The 20,027-nt window shown below is 43.0% G+C and overlaps 1 protein-coding gene across 2 annotated transcripts in view; it reads left to right on the plus strand.

Annotated features, from left to right (window-relative positions):
* Window positions 1-18,467: 18,467 nt before the first annotated feature.
* Window positions 18,468-20,027, plus strand: part of Gldn (gliomedin) — a 72,632-nt gene continuing 71,072 nt past the window's right edge. The window contains exon 1 of one of the 2 annotated variants that reach the window (XM_045161082.1): window positions 18,468-18,536. Coding sequence is in view for 1 of the 2 variants with exons in the window: in XM_004662470.3 (XP_004662527.2) it covers window positions 19,177-19,539 (363 nt within the window). In the remaining variant the exon portion in view is untranslated. Of the gene's footprint in view, window positions 18,537-19,176; window positions 19,540-20,027 lie in introns of those variants that run through there. The other variant, XM_004662470.3, reaches the window with a different exon arrangement.

Raw genomic sequence — 20,027 nt, forward strand, 5'->3', positions numbered from 1 at the left:
AATAGACTACCCACAGAATGGTAGAAAATATTTGCAGGTTATCCAACTGATAGAGGCCTAATCTCTAGAATCTACAAAGAATTCAAAAATCTAAACAGTAGTAAGTCAAACACCCCACTCACAAAATGGGGCAAAGAGATGAACAGGCAGTTCACAGAGGAAGAAATACAAATGGCAAACACACACTTAAGAAAATATTCATCATCCCTAATCATCAGAGAAATGCAAATTAAAACAACTATGAGATTCCACCTTACCCCAATAAGGATAGCAAACATCAAAACATCAAATGAAAATAAATGTTGATGAGGATGTGAGAAGTAGGAACACTCATCCACTGTTGGTGGGAATGTAGGATGGTACAACCACTTTGGAAAGTAATATGGAGACTCCTGAAAAAGCTGACTATAGAGATACCAACAGACCCAGTTATTCCCTTACTGGGCATCTACCCTAAAATCTTCAAACCACAGGCCAGAGATATTTGCTCAACCATGTTTGTAGCGGCTCAATTCATAATAGCTAGGAGCTGGAATCAATCCAGATGTCCATCACTAGAAGAATGGATAACTAAGATGTGGTATATCTACACAATGGAATTCTATACAACAGTAAGAAATAATGACACAAAGAATTTCTTTTTTTCCTTTTTTGAGGTAAGGTCTTGCTCTAGCCCAGGCTGACCTGGAATTTATTCTGTAGTCTCAGGGTGGCCTCGAACTCACAGAAATCCTCCTACCTCTGGCTCCCGAGTGCTGGGATTAAAGGCATGCGCCACCACACCCAGCCCAAAGCAGAATTCTCTATATGATTTTCACACTGGAATTAAAGATTTAAGCAAGTAGAATCATCTACTGTTCCCCCAATCATGCATGCATGACCCAAACATTCCTTCATTCAACATTCTTAACAAGCACTTTAGGATACAGAACACATCAATCTCTTCTCCCAATGAATGAACTTATGGGGAAAAAAAGTGAACAGGCAGCATATGGGAACAGGACAGTCTCATTGAGACAAAGCTGACCAACCAGTTCTTTATGGTGGAGGCAGAGATTGAAGGCTTCTAGGAAGACTCCTGCTATCTCTTGGTTGAACAGAGAAATATCTCAGTGACACTGAGGAGTAGAACAAATCATCCATTGCCTGGAAGGTTGTAAATTTCTGATGTTTTCCCTTCATAAAAGATAAGGTTACCAAGGACCATGATGTTACTGTATACAGGTCCCTTGGAGCTCAGCTTTAGCCTAACAGATGAGTGTCTTCAAAGGCATGGGTTCAGTTAGAATCATGGCTACAGCCACACTGTTACCCCTTCTTGTAACAAATAATGTGGGACTCTATCTTTGTCATGTGTGAATAAAACCCCTAGGTAAGCTGAGTGAAGTGGCACGTGCCTTTAACCCCAGTACTCGGAAGGCAGAGGTAGGAGGATCACCATGAGTTCAAGGCCACCCTGAGACTACATAATAAATTCCAGGTCAGCCTGGGCTAGAGTAAGACCTGACCTCAAAAAAAAAAAAGAAAGAAAGAAAGAAAGAAAAGAAAAGAAAAAGAAAAAGAAAAAACCTAATGCATTATAATCTACCTATATAAATAAAATTTCCCAAAACTATGTGATAAAAAAATCAGTATAAAGTACTTACTATGTTATAACCAAGGAACACAGGGAAATTTGCAGAATAATATTTTCATAACTGAGAAATCTTGCATACAACTACTCTAGACTAATAATTACATGTCCACACCAATGTGCAAAATCACTGTGACTGCAATAGAACTAAAAGTACAGAGAGATCCACATGCACCTTAAGGATGGCTCAGGTACTGTGGCTATGTTGCCATTCATACAGTGATTTTTCAGAATCATAAAAAGCCTCTGCTTCAATCTCCAAGCAGAAATGTAGTTCCATTCCCTAAAAATTCAATTTGTGTTAAAACTTTATTTGTTTATTAGACTTTTTTTTTTCAAGGCAGAATCTCACTGTAGCTCAGGCTGATCTAAAACTCATTCTGTAGTCCCAGGCCAACCTTGGTCTCACTGTGAGTCTGCTACATCAGCTTCCTGAGTGCATATCAATTATACCAGCTTGAATGCTTGGTCCACAGCTGATGGCAACTTGGGATGTGGAGCCTTGATGGAGGACGTGTTTCACTCGGGCTGGACCTGGAGGTTTATTAGCCCATTGTTTACCAGTTTAAATTCAGTTCACTCTTTCTGCTGTTTTCCACCTGCTGTGGCCAAAATGATGTGCAGCCTCTGCCCGTGCCATGCTTTCCCTGCTGTCAAGAGGATTCCCCTCAAGATTGTTAGCCAAATAATTTCTTTCCATCAGCTGCTTTTGGTCAAGTTTTTTTGTCCCAGCAATGTAAGATGGTAACTACAATAATGAGTATCAGGTAGAGAATACACATGCATGCATATATCAGTATATTACTAATACAGCAATAAAAATTAAAATGGGCTGGGCATTGTGGCACACACCTTTAATCCCAACACTCAGGAGGCTGAGGTAGGAGGATTGCTGTGAGTTCAAAGCCAGCCTAAGACTGGATAGTAAATTCCAGGTTACCCTGGGCTAGCATGAGACCCTACCTTGAAAAACCAATATATAGATATATTACTTTCTTCTGTCAATTTGATAAGGTTTGTCCTTTTTCTTTCTCTCATTCTCAGTGCTCTTGATGTTGACTACTGAGCTTCCAAAACAAACCCAAAGGCAACAAGGACAAGTGAACTGAAATTTTGAGCCAAAATAAATATTTCCTCCTTTTAAGGTTTGTACCTAAGATATTTTATCACAGCAGTGGAGAGCTGACTAACATACCCTCTTCTGAGTAGAAACAAAGGGAGACTGTGGGTAAGAAGACAGGATTATTTTACAAAATAAAGAATGGGGAATGCCTCAACAGACCAATCTATATAGAGCCCAAAAGATAGAAGTGTACTATAATTGCATCTTTGAAAGAGAATATGTATGTACATGTCTAAGAATAATTACTTACAGATGGGATTAGACAGAATGGATTATATAGGGGCCATGACTTCTTTCTGTATGGAAAGAAAAAGGTACTAAGATCATGCATGGTGTTACTGAAACATTTTTGTTCTGAAGTAGTGTCTCACCTGGAAATCACTCTGTAGCTCCAGGCTGGCCTCAAACAATAGGCAATCTTCCTACCTCAGCTTTCTGAGTGCTGGGATTTAAGGTGTGCATGATGCCTGGCTGCAATCTATCCTTCATTAAAGTGTTTCTTTCTTGTATGTAGCAAATAAATGTTCTGGCTTTGCTTTTTCTTTAATCCCAGACTGATTTTCTCTCTTTTAAGCAAGAGATCTGTCCATTCACATATAGCCTAGCAAGTAATACATTTGATTAATTTATTGGTTTATTGCTTCTTTTTTCTTTTCTTTTTCTCACTATGTAGTCCTGGTTGGCCTGTAACTCACTATGTAGGTAATGCTGACCTCAAATTTGCAGTAATCTGTCTACCTCTTCCTCTTGAGTTCTGGGATTACAGGGAGCACAACCATGCCCAGTTTATGACTTGTCCTTTGAAAGCTTGCATATTCTCAAACTTGCGTGCTTCACCCTGCTAGGAATTGGGTCTTGCTATTTAATATATTTTAATATTCTATTCATTTATTTATTTGAGAGAGGGGGGCCATACAGAGAAAGAGTATATGTATGTTGGCTATACCAGGGCCTTCTGACACTGCAAAGGAACTCCTGATGCATGTGCACTTTGTATCTGGCTTTAAGTTGGGTACTAGGGAATCAAACCCAGGCATCAGGTCTTGCAAGCAAGCGCTTTTAACTGTTGCGCTATCTTCCCAGCCCCAATTTGTACTTTCTTTCTGAAAGGCTGAAAGAGTTTCTTATCTTTAAGACTTCAGAAACTTCCAAGCTGTAAATCATTTGTCCTGCCCAGATCACACCAAACCCTTCCCGTAAATAGCCAGTAGCCTGAAAACTTGCTTTCTTATTATTTATTACCTCCTTTTCTTCCATCTCCCAAATTTGTCTGCAGGTCCTGTCTTTGGATTATAGAAAATCTTTTGTATTCTGTAAAGTATCATTTTATCACTGTTCTTTGGTACATTACTTTTATGCAAGCCTCTTCTAAGAGCAGTGCTACACCCATTGGTAGAATAGCAATTTTTTTTGTTTGTTTGTTTTGTTTTTTGTCTTTATAGTCAGAGCCAGCAACTAGGATACCTGAAGAGGGGAACCGATCCACAAATGGTGGTTATCAGTCCCTCAGTCAAGGCTCTAGGAGGGAATCTAATTCTTTTGCTCTCTCCCATCTCCTGGCCTCAGAATATCTGTACAAACCCCTCTCATTCAGCTGAGTCTCTGTGCCAGCACATCCATTAGTGTCTAGGTACTGGTATTATAACCAGCATTTTTAGAGCAAAATCCTAGGCTTTATCCTCATTCTCCCATTTATAGTACACAAATTGAAGAGACAGTAACAGCAAAACGACAAAAACAAAAAAGGTTTATTTAGTGTGGCTACATTGAAAAAAGGTTCAAAAATGGGGTTCAGTGATCCCAAATCTGTTTTTTGGATACTGGCATGAGCTTTTGGTAAAAATACAGGAAAAAAATGGAAAAGCAGGAAGAAGGTATGCATAATGAAACAGTCCTGGTGAAGGTGAGATCTGCTCAATTTTGTCTAGTTCTAGTTCTGCAAGGCAATTCAAATAAGCCCTTGTTGCTTGAGGGGACAAGGTCATTTCAGATGATCATTTCTGCTTGAAGGTGCATCCTCGCTTTCATGGATAACTGCCCACATCTGGATAGAGAATTGTCTGTCCTAGGGATTTTGCTCTTTCTGGAATTCAAGGTGATTTGGTTTTAGGACAATGACTTCTCTCTGCACCTTTAGCCAAGATGAAGGTAGAGGCACCAAGCTTTTCTTCTGCCTTTTGTTACCCTGTGATCCAGAAGGAGTCAGTATTCTTTAGTAAAACCAGCTTCTAAGTATCTGTTTCCTTCCACTCATGATTAAAGAATCAGGGGAAATTTGGGACTGGGTGTTTATTCACATAGCTTTAAGATAATGGTGAAGATTCTATTCAACAAGTTTTCTCAGGGACTGGAGTGATGGCTCAGCAGTTAAAGGCACTTACTTACAAAGCCTAATGGCCTGAGTTCAATTCTCTAGTATCCATGTAAAGCCAGATGCACAAAGTGGCACATGTGTCTGGAGTTCATTTGCAGTGGCAGGAGGCCCTCATGTGTCCATGCTCACTCTCGCTCTTCTCTCTCCCTCTCTGTTTCATATAAATAAATAAATAAATAAATAAATAAATAAATAATGTGTTTTTAAAGTCATCTCTGTTTAGGTCCCATCATCTGACTTTGAGGGCCTCTCCTTCACTGCCCAGCTATAGTCTCCAGGCTCTGAAGGTAGGGAGCCATCTTCTCCAGATCTCATTGGTGGGACCCTCTGCTTCTCTCTCTCTCTCTCTCTCTCTCTCTTTCTCTCTCTCTCTCTCTCTCTCTCTCTCTCTTTCTCTCTCTCTTCCTCCAGCCTCTGGAGAGGTGAAGTCTAGATATCTTGTTTATCATGCTGGCTTCTGAACTCAAGAGATGAAAGGCCCCAAATACACCTTTATCCCTAGACCTGCATTCATTTGTGAGCTACCATGATAACAGCTTTCCCTTCTGATTTCAAGGAATCATGTATTTACATCACCACTCTCCCAAAAGAGCTCAGAAAATACTAGACCACATCTGGTTCTTTCATATGCTAACATTCAGTGTTTTCCCAGCTTTGGTTTTTAAGCCTTAGAGCCAAGTGCCACTCTGAGCCCTTTTCTATCTCATCAATTTGAAATCTCCCCCTGCCATATTACTTTGCTTACATTGTCTTAAGCATTGCTGATTGGCCCTAGCTTAGGGCCAAGAAGGTTCCTACCTCCATTGAGCAGGCTATGGGTGAAAGCTCATTGACTTTCAATATCATGACCTTGAGTAGTCTCTAGGTCTCTTGAGCCTTGGGTTCTTCACCTGTGGAGTTATAAGACATATCTTTGGAGCTGGGTATACAATTAAATAGTAAAACATATACTCAATGGTATGTGTAAAGTCTTGGGTTTGATCCTCAATACCACATTTAATAATTTTTTTAAAAGTTCTATCCATTTCACAGGCTTATTATCAAACTCAAATGACATAAGAAAGTCCTTTGAAAACTAAAGTGAGCTATACATGTGAGCTTTGTTTTATCCTCTCTCAAAAAAAAAAAAAAAACAGTGATTCAGGTTTCTTAAGTGGGGCTTTGCAGTATTAACTTACTTCAATGGACGTAGCAGCTTCAAATTCATGAGTGATTAGATTCTCATGATTTCACAGAATCTACTCTTAAAGCTTCTCTTCATGTTTTAATTGCTTCTAAACATAATCATGTTTTATTTACTAAAAAGCCGTATTTCCAGAAGAAAAGAGAAACTGCTTCTATTCATAGACTGACTTGGTTACAAGTTAAAGTCCACCAGTGCTGAAATTAGCAGCTCTGTCTCCAACATGCAACATGATGTTATAGACATGTAGATGCCCCAGAATACTCTTTAATACTTGTGACTATCTCTGCTTCTTGACATGTTGCAATGTGACCAGCCACCTCCTCCTGCTGCTACCATGCCTTCCTAACAACGATGGATGATACCCTCTGGAATTCTCTGTAAAAGAGCCCCAGTTTATCTACTATGAGTTTAGCAGAGAAAAGTACAATTGACACAAGGAAAATGCTCTATGTCATTTCCTTCCATCCATCTGGGTGTAATAAAGATTTTAGGTGACATCAAAAGTAATGTTTTCTAAAAGTTTATTTGTATATGTTTGTGTGTGCATGTACCCACACAAATGCATGTGTGCCACCAAGGTTTCTTGCTGCTTCTACTGCTGCTGCTACTACAGAAGTGGCTGAGGTATTTAGCCTGGGTGTCAGGCTTTGCAAGCAAGCACCATTAACAGATGTGGCTGAGGTATTTAGCCTGGGTGTCAGGCTTTGCAAGCAAGCACCATTAACAGAAGTGGCTGAGGTATTTAGCCTGAGTGTCAGGCTTTGCAAGCAAGCACCATTAACAGATGTGGCTGAGGTATTTAGCCTGGGTGTCAGGCTTTGCAAGCAAGCACCATTAACCACTGTGCCATCTCCCCAGTCCCTCATAGTAACCTGACTAGAGTAGGTGAAACCATCATGAAAGCCAAGAGCAACTACTGGGTTATAGGGGAAAAGTCTGATTAGCAAAAGCTGTATATAAATTTGAGTGATAAAAAACTCAGACTCGGGCTGGAGAGATGGTTTAGCAGTTAAGGTGCTTGCCTATAAAGCCAAAGGACCCAGTTTTGAATCTGTAAGAGCCACATAAGCCAGATGCACAAGGTGGCATCTGTGTCTGGAGTTCGTTTGCAGCAGCTGGAGGCCTTGATATGCACATTCCCTCTCTCTCTCTCTTCCTCAAATAAATAAATAAAATATTTTAAAAATAACTCAAACTCAACCAAAGTCAATGAAGAGGTAAAGAAATGTTATGCCACCTTGGTTCAATAACATCTTGAACTGAGTGATAATGGTTCATCAAAACATTTTTTTTCTTTTTTAACATTTTTATTTATTTGAAAGCGACAGACAGAGAGAGAAAGAGGCAGAGAGAGAGAAAGGATGGGCACACCAGGGCCTTCAGCCACTGCAAATGAATTCCAGACACATGCACCACCTTGTACATCTGGCTAACATGGGTCCTGGGGAATCGAGCCTCTAACTGGGGTCCTTAGGCTTCACAGGCAAGTACTTAACCACTAAGCCATCTCTCCAGCCCCCCCCTTTTTTTCTTTATTAGTTATGTACATTCTCAGTGTGTAAACAGCCATGTTGGTACCATTGTTACCCTCCTCTCTGTCCTCTTCCTCTGAAGGGACCCTCTTCGTTGGGAATTGTGGATCATGTATTGTCAGGGTAGCCATTAGTTATGGGGAAAAAGCAATGTCTCTGTGGATAATGCCCCAACTTATGGCTCTAACAATCTTCCTGCACCCTCTTTTGCAAGTTTCCCTGAGCCATGTTGGGTTCATTTTAGTTCTAATTTAGTGACGAGGTCTCGGGAACCTCTGTGTCTCTGGATATCTGTTTGGTAGGAGTTGAGTGTTCACTGTGTCTATCTCCTTCACTCTTGTGCTGATATCAGGTTCACCAAGAAAGCAACACTCTTGCTCATTTCTTCAATTACTCTATGGTTTCAGCTGGGTCCCCAGTGAGGTGTGATAGGCTGGTTCTATCCTTAGGTTCTGCGTCTATCTGAAAACAGAGGAGCAGATTCACCAATGGAGAGTGAAGTCAGCACGGGACAAATGGGATAACAATTATTATTTTAGAGGGAATTTAATAGGTGGTAGGCCCTCTCGTATCCCAGGCTTGGTGGGAGCTTAATATCGGAGAGCAGACTCAAGTTTTGGATATGGTTCTGACTTGTTTCCCAGTTCTAGCTATGGATCCACTGAGTGGATCTGCTAGTCAATTCAAAAGCATCTGGTTACCCACCATAGCTGTGTGCTACTATTGTACTTGGGTGAGCATCATGGCAGGTTGTTTGATGCTGAGTAGCTTAGACCATGAGTTGCTTGAACAGATGTTGGTCATTTTTCCCCAGTTGCTCATGTAGCACCTTCTGGCACTAGACAAGCTGTCTGGGCACTGACTCTCTTCCAGATTCCAGTCAGGTCTCTCCATGTTCTGTACCAACAGCATATGGTGTCTTTGGCAGTAGGGTCTCACCATTAACCTTTGGTGGGTAATCAAGTGCTCTGACAGAAATCTGCCTTCTTTTGAGAAGCCTTGTAGGTCTGTCTGGTCAACAGCTCATTGTGAATGTTAACCACATCCTGGTACTGGGAGTTACAGGCCAGTGCCAAGGTAAAAGAAGGAAGAAAAAGATAGGTAATAAAAAAGAGAAGGAAAGAAGAGAGAGAGAGAGAGAGGAGAATATTAAGGTTAGTCATCATACCCTCTCCAGGGCCCTTTGATTCAGGTTTTCCCTCTAAGGACCTGATGAAGATTCAACCTTTTATTCTCTTTCAGGATATAGGATTTTATGGCACCATTTCCACTTGGATCCAGTTTTTTGCGACCCCCCCCTTACTTTCCCCTCCTGCCCCACCCTCCCTACTGTCTGGTCTTCGAGATGCCTGTTAGGTATGTCAGCATCTTGGGCAGATTCAGGTTAGGAGCCACAGATGAGTGAGACCATGTGATGATTGTCTTTCTGTGGTTGAGTGAGTTTGCTAAGAATAATCTGTTCCAAGTTCAACCGTTTTTCTTCAGATTTCATTGTGTCAGTTTTCCTTACTGCTGTGTATAATTCCATCATGTAGATAAACCACATCTTGGTTATCCATTTGTCTAATGATAGACATCTGGATTGACTCCAATTCTTAGCTACTATGAATTGCATAGCTATAAATATGGTTGAGCAAATCTTTCTGAACTGCAGCATGGAGCTTTTAGGGTAAATGCCCAGTAAGGGAATGACTGGGTCTATTGGTAACTCTATAGTCAACCTTTTTAGGAGTCTCCATATTGCTTTCCATAGTGGTTGCACCATCTTATATTCCCACCAACAGTGAATGGGGGTTCCTATTTCACCACATCCTCAGCATGTTTTCATTTGATTTTTTAACATTTGCTGCCCTACTAGGATAAGGTGGAATCTCATAGTTGTTTTAATTTGTATTTTCCTTATGATTGGGGATTTTGAACAGTTTCTTAAGTGTGTGCTTGCCATTTGTATTTCTTCTTCTGAGAACTCCTTGTTCAGTTCTCTGCCTCATTTGATGAGTGGGTTGTTTGACTTTTTATTGTTTAGGTTTTTGAGTTCTTTGTAGATTCTAGAAATTAGGCTTCTGTCAGTTGTATAGCCAGCAAAAATTTTCTCCCATTCTGTGGGAAATCTATTGGGTCTGCTTATTGTATGTTTGTCTGTGAAAAAACTTTTCAGCTTCATGAGATTCCAATGGTTGAGTGATGGTTTGATTTCCTGAGCTACTGGGTTTTGTTCAGGAAGTCTTTTCCCACTCCTATATCATGAAAAGTTCAGAGGGGTGGCAGCTGAGACTGTGGCTGGGAAGGCTGTTTGAGAGGACTGGGGGCTTGCAGCTACTGGAGAGCGTGAGAATCAGTGGATTCTCTACATTCTCCATGCCCTCCCACTGGAGGTCTACTAGAATCCTCTTCTTCTTCCTCCTCCTCCTCCTCCACCTCCTCTCCTCCTCCTCTTCTTCTTCTTCCTCTTCTTCTTCCTTTTCTTCCTCCTCCTCCTCCTCCTTCTCCTCCTTCTTCTTTTTTTTTTTTTTTTGAGGTATGGTCACACTCTAGCCCAGACTGGCCTGGAATTTATTCTGCAGCCCAAGCTGGCCTCCAACTCACAGTGATCCTCCTATCTCAGCTTCCCAAATATTGAGAATAAAGGTGTAAACTTCTGTGTACATCTGTAGAAAATAACTTTTAGGAAAATTCAGCAAATATTGTGTTTACCATTGCAAGTTATAGGTCATATTATTGATTGTACTATTAATAATAATAATTGTAAAGCCATACCTGTTTTAAAGAATAAAATTTCTATTCAGTCTTATGATCCTCTAAGGTTTCTAAACTTTAAATATTTATATGGACTTGACTAAAGGTAGTCAGCTGTACCTCTGTAATTCCATTCTTGTGATATTATCTGAAAATAATGACTGGAAAATAAAACTAATAAATTGTTAAAGTTTTTAAAATTTATTTATTTTATTATCATACAAAGAATTAGATTTTCTTATTTCCTATATTTCATTTTTAAAATGTTTTGATTTATTTGAGAGAGAGATAAAATGAGTAGGTCAGGACCTCTTGCCACTGCAAATAAACTCCAGGTGCATGCACTACATCTGGCTTTATGTGGGTAATAGGGAATCACATCTGGGCTTTCAAGCTTCATAAGCAGGTTCCTTGCACTTTAACTGCTGAGCCATGTTCCCATCCCATTATGTTGTATTTCAAACAAATAAAAAATATTGGGGGGGTCTTGCTCTAGCCCTAACTGATTTGGAATTCATTATGTAGTCTCATCTAACTCACAGGGGTCCTCCTACCTTGGCCTTCTGAGAGCTGGAGTTAAAGATGTGCACCACCAGGTTCAGCTCAAAGATTTTGTAATTTTTTTTAATTTTAAAAATATTTTATTTTATTGATTTATTTATTTGAGAGAGGGAAAGATGGGGCAGAAAGAGAGAGAGAATGGGTGAGCCAGGGCTTCCAGCCACTGCAAACGAACTCCAGATGCATGTGCCACCTTGTGCATCTGGCTTATGTGGGTACTGGGGAATTGAACCAAAGTCCTTTGGCTTTGCAGGTAAATGTGAAGCCATCTCTCCAGCCCTCTTTTGTAATTTTTTAATTAAAAACTTCATCAAATCCAGGAGTGGTGGCACACACCTTTAATCCCAGTACTTCGGAGGCTGAAGTAGGAGGATCATCATGAATTTGAGAGAAGTCTGGAGCTACAGAGTCAGTTACAGGTCAGCCTGGGCTGAAGTGAGATCTGCCTCAATAGAAAAGAAAGGAAAGGAAAAAGAAGGAAAGAAAAGAAGAGAAAGAAAAAGAAAGAAAATCTTTATCAAAACACTGTATATATAAAAAACTGTACATAATCCCATAACCCCTCCCACCATCCTTCTTTATACCACTCCACTGAACCTCCTCTTCTAACTATGCCTTCTTCTATTTTGTTGTATTTTTAAAATATTTTATTTATTTATTTGCAAGCAGAGAGAAATAGAAGAGAGACAGAGAGAATGAATATACCATGGCCTCCAGGCACTGAAAACAGATGATTTTGCCACTTTGTATATCTGGCTTTACATGGGTACTGAGGAATTGAACCTGGGTCATTAGGCTTTGCAGGCAAGTGCCTTAACTGTGAGCCATCTCTCCAGCCCTGATGTCTGTCTGTCTGTCTGTCTGTCTGTCTGTCTGTCTATCTGCCTGTCCATCTGTCTGTTTGATTGTTTGAAGATATAGTCTCACACTAGCCCAGACTGACCTGGAACTCATCCTGTAGTCCCAAACTGGCCTCAACTCACAGTGATCCTCCTACCTCTGCCTCTGGAGTGCTGGGACTAAAGGTGTGTACCACCATGCCTGGCCCTGATGTTTTTTTATTGCCCTTCTTCATCGTCCATGACATGTTCATGGGCCCAATATTATTATGTAGTTCTTACAATAGCCATTGTGAGGTTATAAATGCAACCGCCACTTTGTGTGTAGAAGACATTGTTAAAAGCACTCCAATCTTTGGCTCTTAAATTCTTTCTACCACCTCTCACACCCAGCTTCAGAGGGTATGACAGAGTGTTGCTGTTGTTGTTGTTTGTATGTATGTGCTGGTTTTGTTTAAGAAAGACAAGACCTGTTGCCTCCTGGCAGGACTGAACTGCAAAGAACTGGCTCAAGGTCACACCTATCTGGAGGAAGCCCGCTATTGGTGGTGGTGGTTGCTTTTTCTTGTTTTGTTTTTAGACAAGGTCTCACACTACAGCCCAAGTTTGCCTGGAACTCACCATGTAGCCCAGGCTGGCCTTGTGGCAACCTTCTGCTTGGGTCTTCAACTGCTGGAATTACAGATGTGAATCACTATGCCTGGCTTGACACAGATATTTGATGGGCAAGCCCAGTACCCAGAGCTCCCTGGTGGGCTGGCAAGGCTTTGCAGGGCTGCATTGTTAGTCCTCTCTGCTCAACCCTGGTTCCCCACTCTTTCCTTCACAGGTGCTGATCTCTAAGAAATATCTTATACCCCAATTCCATCCATCAGGTGCTTCCAGAGAATTCAGCCTGTGATTATTGGTTACAATGCTCTAGAAGGTAAGAGTGAGTAAGGGAGAGTGTGTCTGTTGCAAAAAGTAAAGAACAGAATCTCATAAAGGAAACTGTGTCACCAGTTTCTATTCCCAACTCTAGAAATACCCTGAATGAGTGTTGTTATCTTGAAGTACCAAAGGCTAATTTCTAAGAAGATTGAAAGACATGCTAGGTATTACACAAAACCCCAATTGGAAAGATAGGAGTAGCTCACGCTGGTAATCCAAGCACTCAGGGGGCTACGTCAGAAGAATTGCCACAAGTTTAAGTTGAAGGCCAGCCTGGGCTACATGGCCAGTACCAAATTAGCTAGAGTAATATAGCAAGACTCTGTCTTTGAAAAAATAAAGTGGCACGTGCCTGTAAACCCAGAACTTAGGGAGTAGAGACAGGAGGATCAGGAATTCAAGGTCATTCCTTAGCCATATAGAAAGTTCAAGACAAACCGGAGCTACATGAATGAGTCCTTGTCTTAAAAAAGATATAAATAAAGACGTAAAGATAAATAAACAGTAAGAACCAATGAGAGTTAAACTGGAGGTTAAGTAAAGGCTGTATACCTGTGCAGAGCAACAACTTTCAGAAAGGCCTTCTCCCTAATAGCTAACCATGAGGAAAGCTGGGGGTGGGGAGAGAGCGAAGCAGGGAAGTCACAGTGTTCGTAGCCACTCCTCCATCACAGAGGATCAAAACACCCAGGTTCCAGACCTCACATTCCACAAAAATCATTCCCTTCACATGCAGAGGAAGTACTGTGGAATTAAAGTTGGAGTATATTCTTGAGCTGGATTTCATTTTCCAGAGCCCTAAAGTCAGCTAGCTAGAATCACTTTAGGCACCACTTGATTTAACCTTTGGAAAGAAAGTATCTGCCTTCTAATGGAAAAACTGCTTCTCATTGTAAAAGGCAGCACACAATGTTCTTGGCTTCTTTGGTTTCAAAGAAGAGGGAAATCAGATATCTCTTGTTCCCCACTGTGTGTTGAACCTTCTATGTCAATAAAGCAGGCCAAATTGAGAGATAACTTTTTTTTTATTAGTAATAAGTAGAAAGTACTAACCCATCATGAGGAGTACCAGGCAGCCCATATTAGGCAGACATGTCTATCCCTCAAGAAGTCTCAAGAGGCTTAGGAGTACACAGACTGAAGGGCCCCACAGAACCGTCCTTGGAATCAGTATAGTCAGGGAGAAACTCAAGTTTGTTATGCTTTCAAAAGTTCAGTTCCTCAGAAAGCACCAATATTTTGCTACTTGGCACAAGTCTACGCTATGAGCAACAAAGTGAAGGTGAGCCCCTTCCTTAAGCATATACAACTTGTGGTAGTTTTGAATGTAATACCCCCTATCCTTGGGTGTTTGTCATTAAGTTTCCTACTTAGTCCCCAACTAGTAGAGAGATAGAGCTTGGCTGGAGGAGGTGTGTTACCGGGGTGAACCTTAGGGCTAAGTCCAGCACTGTATGTTCAGAGTCAGCTCATGCTTGCTATTTCTAGTCTCTCTTCCTCTCTCTCTTCCTCTCCCACCTGTGGATGTATGATGAAGTGAGCCAGCTTCTTGATCCTCTTGGAATCTGAAGCCTAAAATATATTCTTTCCTCCCATAAGCTGCTCTTGGTTTGGGTGTTGGTTCCAGCAACCAGAAGGTAACTGCAACAAAACCCAACTGAAAGTCTATAATACCAGTCATCATCATAGGGTAGTGTCCACATGTTCACTCAACCCATAAGCAACAATACCAAGCAAGATTCACCATGCACCAAGTGCTTAGAAGGATTTCCTCATTAAAATCCTGCTGGAGCTGAGCTGAAAACCTCTTCCATGTACACCTGCTGACATAAAGCTGGAAAAAGCTACACTGCATGCAGTTCTATGGGAGAGAGAGAAATCACCAGTGGAGATACTCCACAGTGGATAGATACTGCAAGCCTTAAATTTGGCCAACCAGGCCAAATGAGCCAACAGGTGCAATAGTGGCATGTCTGTTATAGGAGAAACCAATCACTCTCTAGTTGGAATGGACGCCTGTTCCATTGGAGAGAATACATGCCTGATACTGAAAACCTATGACAGGGGTAGTTATGAGCCCTGGGGGTGTAACATCTGCTGCTGTCTGGCTAAATGTATATAGTATGTTCACCAAACTGCCCAGTAAGCACTTCTCTTAATGTTCATACCCATATATTAATGCTACTCTCACTTTTGGTTAGAGAAGCTTCTCTTTTCAGAGGCAGTGACTTTGGGATGACTCAGAAGGCACTATAGTGTGGAGAATAAGTGACAGGAGTTCTCAGCCCTGAAGTGTCTCTATCACACCTTCCATGGCTCAGGATCCATTGTGGAAGAGGTGGTGGAAAGAATGTAAGAGCCAAAGGAAGGGTAGGACTCCTTCCAACGTGCTCCTCCAGACACAAAATAGCCTGGATATCTATGACTTCACAGTACCTGACACTACCTATACAAGACCATCATAATAGGAGGAAAAAATGATGACATCAAAATAAAAGAGAGACTGATTGAGAGGGAAAAATACATGATGGAGAGTGGAATTGCAAAGGGCAAAGTGGGGGGTAGAAGGGAATTATCATGGGTTATTGTCTATAATTATAGAAGTTGTCAATAAAAAATAAATAAAAAAGAAAATAAAAATCCAGTTATAGTCTCTTCAGAGAAGTTGAGTAGGGTACCTACAATCGTAATTTAAAAAGTTGTTTCAAGGCTAGGGAGATGGCTTAGAAGTTAAGTTGCTTGCCTGCAAAGCCTAACCACCTGGATTCAATTCCCCAGTAGCTACATAAAGCCAGATGTACAAAGTGACACATGCATCTGGAGTTCACTTATAGCAGCTGGAGTCCCTGGTGCACACATTCTGTCTCTTTCTGCTTACAAATAAATAAATAAAAATATATTTTTAAAATTTTTTGTTGTTTATTTGAGAATGACAGACAGAGAGAGAAAGAGGCAGATAGAGAGAGAGAGAATGGGCGCACCAGGGACTGTAGCCACTGCAAACAAACTCCAGAAGCGTGCACCCCCTTGTGCATCTGGTTAACATGGGTCCTGGGGAATCAAGCCTCAAAATGGGGTCCTAAGTTTTGCAGGCAAGCGCTTAACTGCTAAGCCATCTCTCCAGCCCAAAAAATATTTTTTAAAAAGTAGTTTCAAGTTTATTTCTATTCAGATACCAAAGCCCATCAAAGTCACTGATCCACGGGGCTTTCAGAGGTCCAGAAGAGAGAGTTCTTGGGCCTGGTATAAAAGACAAGTCAACACAAAGATAGGCAAGAGAAAGAGATAGGCAGATGTGTGATACTATTGTGGAAAGGGGGTCAAAGACAGAAGGTGGAGGGAGAAAAGGAAGGAGAATAGAACAATGCAGCTGCTTAGACACACTAATGTGAGGTTAGAGATAGTGGATATATCTATTTTGCTGATGATATTGACATGACCACCCTTTTTTCCTTGCCAAGTGTCATAACCATACACAGAAAGAGTTGCAACAGGATCTCAGAGGTCTCATGGGTAAAGAGTCTGGCTTGGCCTTTGCCCTTCTTCTGCCCCTTTATTGACCCCGATACAATATTCCAAGTGTTCCACATACCCAACCCACTAGGTGACCATGCCACATGTCTTTTGAGTCCTATGTCCCAAGAGGAGCAGCTTCTTGGCCTAAAAGATTGTCTGATGGAACCTGGTTGGTTCTAAGTGGGTCTCATTTCCACCCTGTCTCTAGCTGTGGTCTTGAAATGAGAGAGTGGATACACATTAGACTATCTATCATTATGCCCCAGCCACTGGACAGCCAGCCTTGCAAGGAAGCTTAGGGGCTAGTTTCTTAGTCAATCTAGTTTTTAAGCTCTATCAAAACCATATATACGGGCTGGAGAGATGGCTTAGCAATTAAGTGCTTGCCTGTGAAGCCTAAGGACCCTGGTTGGAGGCTCTGTTCCCCAGGACCCACATTAGCCAGATGCACAAGGGTGCACACGTGCCTGGAGTTTGCAGGGGCTGGAAGCCCTGGCATGCTCTCTCCTCCTCCCCCTCCTCCTCTTCCTCCTCCTCTCTGATTGTCACTCTCACATAAAAATAAACAAAATTTTTTTAAAAACCATATATACACCTTATTTTACACAGAAATGTCCTTCAAAGGTGATTCACTCACTCATTCATCAGGTAATCATTTATTGTACATTTTGATTGAGCTACATGAGGGGAAAGATAGGGTCCAACAGGATGTGCTGTGACTTCAGAAGCCTTATACTTTATTGCCGATGCTGAGTATTGGTGAGAAATGTCTTATAGTAGCTATGACAAATATCCAGATAAAAAGCTCAGAAGCACCACAGTGTCTGAACTGCTCACACTGTTTGCTCTGTTTACGCCTGTATTTCTCTAAAACCCATCCCAGAGGCCAACACATAGTAAACACTGGGTAAATGTTGGATTAAATGACGGTCCTACCAATGCTGATCCCAAGTTTTACCTCTCAGTAGGTTTTCTCCACTGCCCTTAATTCTGGCCTGGACTAAAGAAGAAAGGCTAGGCAACAATTCCTCAAGCAGGTCAAATCACCTTAGAATGAATGCTCGTCTGTGTATACTCAGTGTTTCCTGAGAGGCTCTATCCTGACTTAACCTAAAAAGAAGGTAAGGAGTTTGATCACACCTGAATGTGTGCTCCTGTGTCACAAAGGCAACCAGCAAAAGAGCATGGATGCAAATCTCTTGAGACTATATTGTTACACAGCTCCACTGTTCACTTGTGTCTCCACTTCATCCCACTCCCCACCCACTTGTGGATGAAAGAGCTGTGGCCCCTATTCTAGAAGTCCTTTCTCCTTGACTGCTCCAGTTGGCCCAAAGGAGAGTCACCTCGTTCTTGAGTTATTAGGATGTGGAAGCAGGAGAGCGGGACTCTTGGTTTTTGGTTGGGACTTTCATATTACCAAGATCTCCTGCAGGTCCTAGGGCCCCAGGAAATTCAGTGAGAGGCTAAGAAAGTGTGAATCAAGAGGCCCTCTGAGAAGGCTCAGACATGGACTCTGTTCAAGGAATATAGCTTCAGACTCATGATTTTCCTGTTTCAGCCTCCTGGGTACTGGGATTGCAAGCATGCACAACCATAGCCATCAGGGGACAGAGGCCTAAGTGGACAGAAACCAAGTTTGTTTGGAGAGGACAGCATGGAAGAATGCAAGCAGCCTAAGTAAGGTCCCAACTCTGATCAGGCTTTCCAGCCCTCCAGCTAAGAAAAAAAAGTCAGCATGGTTTGGGGGCAAGCTTAAAACATCCCAGATGTTGTGGTGGTGCATGCCTATAAACTCAGCACTCAAGAGGCTGAAGCAGAAGTGAGACCCTGCTTTTAAAAAGCGAAGGCTAGGCATGTAGTTCACTGACAGCACTCTTGGCTAGCATTTGCAAAACCCTGGGTTTGATTTTCAGCACGAAGAAGAAAGAAAAAGAAAGACAGGAAGCGAGCAGGGAGGGAGGGAGGGAGGAAAAGGAGAAGGAGGAAGAAAAGAAGAGAAGAAGGAGGAGAAGAAGAAAAAGGAAAAGAAACCTCTCAGATGTGGTGGCAAAGTACCTTCAGAACAGGTTCCTGAGAATTTTTCTCATCAATGCTGCATCCTAGGTATGGGTCTGTTGGGAGAGTTCTTGCTTTGCCAAATCCTGGAAGTCTTTTGGATCTGATGAATAGCCTTTTAGCCCTCTAATACTGTCTCCCTGACACTACCTGTCCTCTTCCTGGAAAAGTTCTCTTAGGGTGTTCAGGGGCCACGTAGTGGCCTCAGAGAGAGGTGATGAACAGCTTGGGACTGGCTCCAGCATAAGACCTCCACGAGGCTGTGAGCTCATGTCTTAGCATTTAGACATGGTGACAATTTTTTTCTCCAAAGAAGACTGAGGAAGGAGAAGGGGGTGGAAGGCCATAAGAATTCCGACCGCCCCTTCAGTCTGACCCTCACTCTGCCATCTGGGTCCTGGCCGTGCCCACGGACAAGACAGCAGGAGAAGCCAGGGAAGCTTGTTCGCGGTTTGCTTGGCCGCCCTTCTCCATCTGGCTCCATTAGCTTCTCACCCCTCGCTGCCCGCCAGTCCCTCGGGGCTGCTAAGGCGCCACCGCTACTGTCCCGACCCGCCTTGCCAGACCGGCGAAAGGGCGGCGCGACTCACGGCGCTGCCAGCTGCCCACAGCTGGCCCGCTGGCGACGTATAAAGCGCGCCCCTGCGAGAGGTGGCCGAGCCCGCTCCGCCGGCGCGAGCCCGCAGACATGGCCCAGGCTGCCGAGCGAGGCCCAGGCGCTGCGGGCTGGGGCCTGCGCGGCGCCCTGGCAGCCGTGGCCGTGCTCTCGGCGCTAAACGCCGCGGGCACGGTGTTCGCGCTGTGCCAGTGGCGCGGGCTGAGCGCGGCGCTGCGGACCCTGGAGGCTCAGCGCGGCCGCGAGCACCGCGAGGACCGCGCCCTCCGCGCCTTCCTGGCCGAGCTGAGCCGTGCGCCGCGCTGGGCGCCCTCGCCACGGCCGGACCCGGCGAGCGCGGCTCGCAGCAAGCGCAGCCACGGCCGGGATCCCGCCACGCACGTCCGCGCCGAGAGCCAGGACATGCTGATGATGATGACATACTCCATGGTGCCGGTAGGCGGGGGCTCGGCTCCCCTTGGTGCCCCCGCCGGACTGGGTGGCGGGAGGTGATAGGAAAGGACGCCTGGTACCCAGCAGGCGAGGTACTGCGGAGAGCGTCTTAACTGTGCAAGTGTGTGTGTGGCTAAGGAGATCAACCTGACAAGCACCCCAACCCTTTGCAGCCAGTTTTCTCAGTGTGTTTGGGGAGGCGGGGCGGGGCAAGGCTCTTCCACTTCTGACATCTTTTGAGTCAGTCAGTAAATTAGGGCGCAAACAGTATTTATTTATTTATTTTTGGTTTTTTTCGAGGTAGGGTCTCACTCTATACCAGGCCTACCTGGAATTCACTATGTAGTCTCAGGGTGGCCTTCAACTCATGGTGATGCTCCTACCTCTGCCTCCAGAGTGTTGGGGTTAAAGGTGTGCGCCACCACGCCCGGCTAACAGACAGTATGTTTAAGAGTCCATTTTCCTTCCTAGCTTTTGATAAAGTTCATCCT

The sequence above is a fragment of the Jaculus jaculus genome, chromosome 10 (assembly GCF_020740685.1).
Source record: "Jaculus jaculus isolate mJacJac1 chromosome 10, mJacJac1.mat.Y.cur, whole genome shotgun sequence".
Lineage (NCBI taxonomy): Eukaryota > Metazoa > Chordata > Mammalia > Rodentia > Dipodidae > Jaculus > Jaculus jaculus.